General features: G+C 36.8%; 1 protein-coding gene across 4 annotated transcripts in view; it reads right to left on the reverse strand.

Annotated features, from left to right (window-relative positions):
- The window catches only part of kif21a (kinesin family member 21A), an 86,191-nt gene that overhangs the window by 6,757 nt on the left and 75,175 nt on the right, over positions 1-4,259 (reverse strand). For 3 of the 4 annotated variants that reach the window (XM_014026492.1, XM_014026493.1, XM_014026491.1), the window contains 3 exons: positions 1,619-1,755; positions 982-1,156; positions 463-627 (listed from right to left, as the gene is read on the reverse strand). In XM_014026492.1, coding sequence (XP_013881946.1) covers positions 463-627; positions 982-1,156; positions 1,619-1,755 — 477 coding nt within the window. Of the gene's footprint in view, positions 1-462; positions 628-981; positions 1,157-1,618; positions 1,756-4,259 lie in introns of those variants that run through there. The other variant, XM_014026494.1, reaches the window with a different exon arrangement.

Here is a 4,259-nt window from a genome sequence, read left to right on the forward strand (position 1 = left end):
GTATGGTATGGTAATGTACAGTATGATATGGTATGGTAATGTATGGTAATGTATGGTATGGTAATGTACAGTATGATATGGTATGGTAATGTATGGTAATGTATAGTATGGTATGGTAATGTATGGTATGGTATGGTATGGTATGGTATGGTATGGTAATGTACGGTATGGTATGGTTATGGTAAGGTTTGGTATGGTATGGCATGATATGGTTCTATCTTTTGCCTAAATAAAAAAAATACAAAACATATTGAGCAAATCTTTTTAGACTTTTGGTGTGCTTACTTTAAAAAGGGAGTCTGTAACAAATATTTTGTTCCAACTTTTTAAAAATTATTTTTCAAATATTAAAAATAAATTAAATTGAAAAGTATTAATTTTAATACTGTCCATCTGCTGTTAACCGACAGCCCAATATTTCCACACGTTAACACCACCTGCTGATCAGAATCTGGTTCTTACTTTCTAAGGTCCCACACTCTGACAGAGTTCCCAGCAGCTGTGTATAGAACTGTTCCATTGGGGTTGAGAGCAATCTGGTTGATCTGGTTTTCTCCTGCAGGGATAGTGACCGTCCGACTGGTGGTAGATGCGCAGATGTCTCCAACATTTACCTGACCAGAAGACCTGAAGATACATAAAAGACACAACTTAAATAATCAAAATAAGAACTAAAATAACAATCTTAGCATCGTAGAGGACATACAATTTACTTATTTTGTAGAGATGCATTTCTTCTCAAAGTGGCACATCCAAACTCTTTAATTTCCATTATATCTGAGCTCATAATATTCTCTTCAAAAGTGAAAGTGAACATTTTTTTAAACTTGTCCTGCAACTGTCCCAATTACTTAATGTTCTAATTTTATTTTTGTAAATAAAGACAGAGAAACCTACAGTAATGGACATTTGCTGTATACAATGTGGTTCAACTTTCAAACTGCTTCTCAAAACTTCGAACATAGAGTTAGTTGGGCTCACGTTAACGTTTTGATGCACTTGGCAGAGTCCCTGATGTCCCAGACTTTGATGTAGGAGGTGGAGACAGTGAAGACTAAACTGGAGCTGTAGCGGACCGACACCACATTGTTAGGGTGACCGGCCAGGGACATTATCTCTTGACCCGTCACTAGATTCCAAACTTTACAGGTCCGATCTGAAGAAGACACACATCCACGTATCACAACAAGGAATATGCTGGTGGAAAGATGTCAGAGCTGTAATTGGATGGCATTATTATGCAGAAAGGATCAAAACACAAAGTGTGCTTGTAAAACACCAGCATTTAAAGATGAGCAACAGTAGGAATAAATAAGCCTTTCAATATTAACATGTAGCTCCATTTATAAAGCTGAAAAACCTCTTTACTCTAGAGAATTTTCTTGCATACATAATGTCACTTTGTTTCATTACCTCATTTATCCACACACTTTGAATATGACAGTCTTTATTAGTCCCTGTCAGGTTTTATTTGCTGGTATATAACAGCGTGTCAAGAAGTAATAAATTACTAGCACTGTAACAAGGGGACATGCACAGACTGCTAATTAGAGACGTAGGGGTTTGAATCAAGAGGTGAAAGATGTGGGGGCAGGGAGCGTGGATTGAAAATGTTTACCTTTGGATCCAGTGAACAGAAGGTCGTCGGTGCAGTCGACACATAAAACAGCTTTTCCGTGTCCCTCTGCCACATGAACACACTGTAACGATGCAGATCGGCTGCTCTTTGTGGATGGCACCGGATTAATAACGCCCCTGGGGGGAAAAAAAAGGTATACATCATGATTAAAAAGCAGAGAAGTGGACAGACTTCAGATTGATAATCTGAGTGCAGAACACAAACAACCCACGCCGACATGCACAATACTCAGTTCTTGTGGCCAAAAAAGTACAAAGCTGTGTCTCAAAATGTGAAAAACCAATAACTGTCCAAAGAAAATTGATAATAGGGGGTGTGAAAAGTCATCTTTTTGTGCTGAATAAATAATTTAAAAGCATCAATGAACAATGAGATTTATTTTGTTCTCAAAGACTAAAATATCTGAGACTCAGTTCACACCTACAAATAAAATCTGTCCATATCCATCACATTTTAACTGAATGGCTAAAAATGCAAAAACACAGAAAACATTTTCACTCTGGACCACTTTCATCACCACATTTAGTAGTCTGAACCTAATTTACACCGCCTGCGGCTCCGCTCCAGTATGAAGCACAGAAGTACTCAGAGAAGCAAGCACATATTGTGCAATAAATCCATTGATAAATGTGAAAGTCAGACCAAATGAATTTATTCTGTGGAAGAAGGACTGGAAACAACAGTTAAAGCTGCATCGCTTTTGCCTTTTTTAAAAATCCATATTTCAAAATAAAATGCACAAGTTTTCTGTGTCTCCATATAACATATGCTGAGATCTGCTTCCCAAACAATAAGATAAGTGTTGACAGCATTAAGGTATAAATATAACCATATATTTATTAATAAAGCTAGAATTTTGAAAAAATGTAGTCAGCCTTTGATGAATTATTTTTAAAATATGGATGTTGTGCTCATTCGTTTTCTTGTTGATGCAATGTGATCTTTGAAGATCGACTGCACTTGCTCTGCTATCCATCAAAAATAGGATCGAGCTTGTGAATATCATAAACTGGATATACAATATGGAAATATTGACATTTAAAATACGGCTCCAGAAGGAGAAAGGAGAGAGACTTTGGGGAAAATGGGTTTATTTTATAATCGGACAGACTCCTGGGAGCTTTTGTCTGTATTTATTTTGTGTAATTTGATACAGTGAAATGTCTGCAATGTAATGACCACCAGCATGTCTGGCTGCTACCTGTCCTAGCCCTCATGTTCTGAATGTATGTGTTGTTTGTATGTGATGTTTGAAAAAAAGACTAAAAATAAAGTAAAAAAAATAGGATCGAATCAAATGGCCGTGTGCACAGCGGTGTCCGCACGCAGTGTAAATTCCCTCACTGATTATAATGGAAGCATTTTTACTGCAGCAGTCGGAGTGGAACGGACACAGTGTAAATTGGGAGTGAGCCCCACTGTAGGAATTTAAACTGATGTGACAATGTCAGTTATTACGTGGTTGTCCCAGAATTACAAAATTAACAAAACTAGACTGACCACATTTCCTCACTCTGCTATTCTTTACTTGCTCTTCTCTACGTGTTTGTATTTGTGATTATTTCTATCATTAATGTAATTTTTTCCCCACAGAAGCTACACCTTCCTGCCCTCTTTAAGCCGAGCTGGTCGAGACAGATAGCTGCCTGTTGTAAGGATGGTTCTACTGGAGGTTACAAGTCGTCCTGTTAAAAAGGGACACGTTCCTTTCCACTGTCACCAATGCGCTGCTCGGGATGGGAAACTGTGACAAAGATTCAACGCAGTCTGCTGGCTTCTTTAGATAGATGACTTTTATGAGTTGCCATTTTATATTCATGTCAGTTTTCTTGCAGTGCTCTGAGACGACTTCTGTTATGAATTTGTGCTACAGAAATAAACTGAACTGAACTAAATGGGTTATGTTTAAGGAACTTCCAAAAAGAAGCAGTGCAGCAGTGAAGGGGGGCACTACATTCAGTTGTCCTTTTATGAATTAAGATTTTTTTTAATCACAAATAAAAAAATAAAGTAGTTGAGTTTTAATTTTTCTATATGACAGTATAAATGATTATATGAGGGTGGAATCCACAAGGTGACTGTGCTCATTTCTCAGTTGTACCCTGCACACCAAGTGTAGCTTCTTGAGAACTGATTAGCTACTGATTTCAACAACAACTACTGTGATTTTCTTAATGTTACATTATCATAATAAATTAAGTACAAAGAAACTTAAAGAGCAGATATTGAGGGGGGTCTGAACCCCTACTAGGCCAGAGTAAATGCTGCTGTTAGTGAGCAGTAAAAATAAAAAAACAATGCTTTTCTTGATGTATCTTAGGCTTTCCACGTTCTCATGTTCTTTCAGAAGGGTTCATTTTTCTTTGCCTTAATACGCAGAGCTAACTGGACTTTACAGGAAGACTGCAGAAAAAACGTTTGAGAAACATTTACATATATTACATATTCTGACTTCAGCAACATTAAAGTTAATGTACTCCTTGAAATCTGTATCATTTTTTTAACGTCAGGCAGAAAATATCTTAAAGGGCCAATATTATGTGTTTCTCAGGCATATATTTAAATACTATATCATAATAAAGTATCTATGTCACATTTAGCTGTTATTAAAATGCTGTTT

Source organism: Austrofundulus limnaeus, unplaced genomic scaffold, assembly GCF_001266775.1.
Source record: "Austrofundulus limnaeus strain Quisiro unplaced genomic scaffold, Austrofundulus_limnaeus-1.0 Scaffold558, whole genome shotgun sequence".
Classification (NCBI taxonomy): domain Eukaryota; kingdom Metazoa; phylum Chordata; class Actinopteri; order Cyprinodontiformes; family Rivulidae; genus Austrofundulus; species Austrofundulus limnaeus.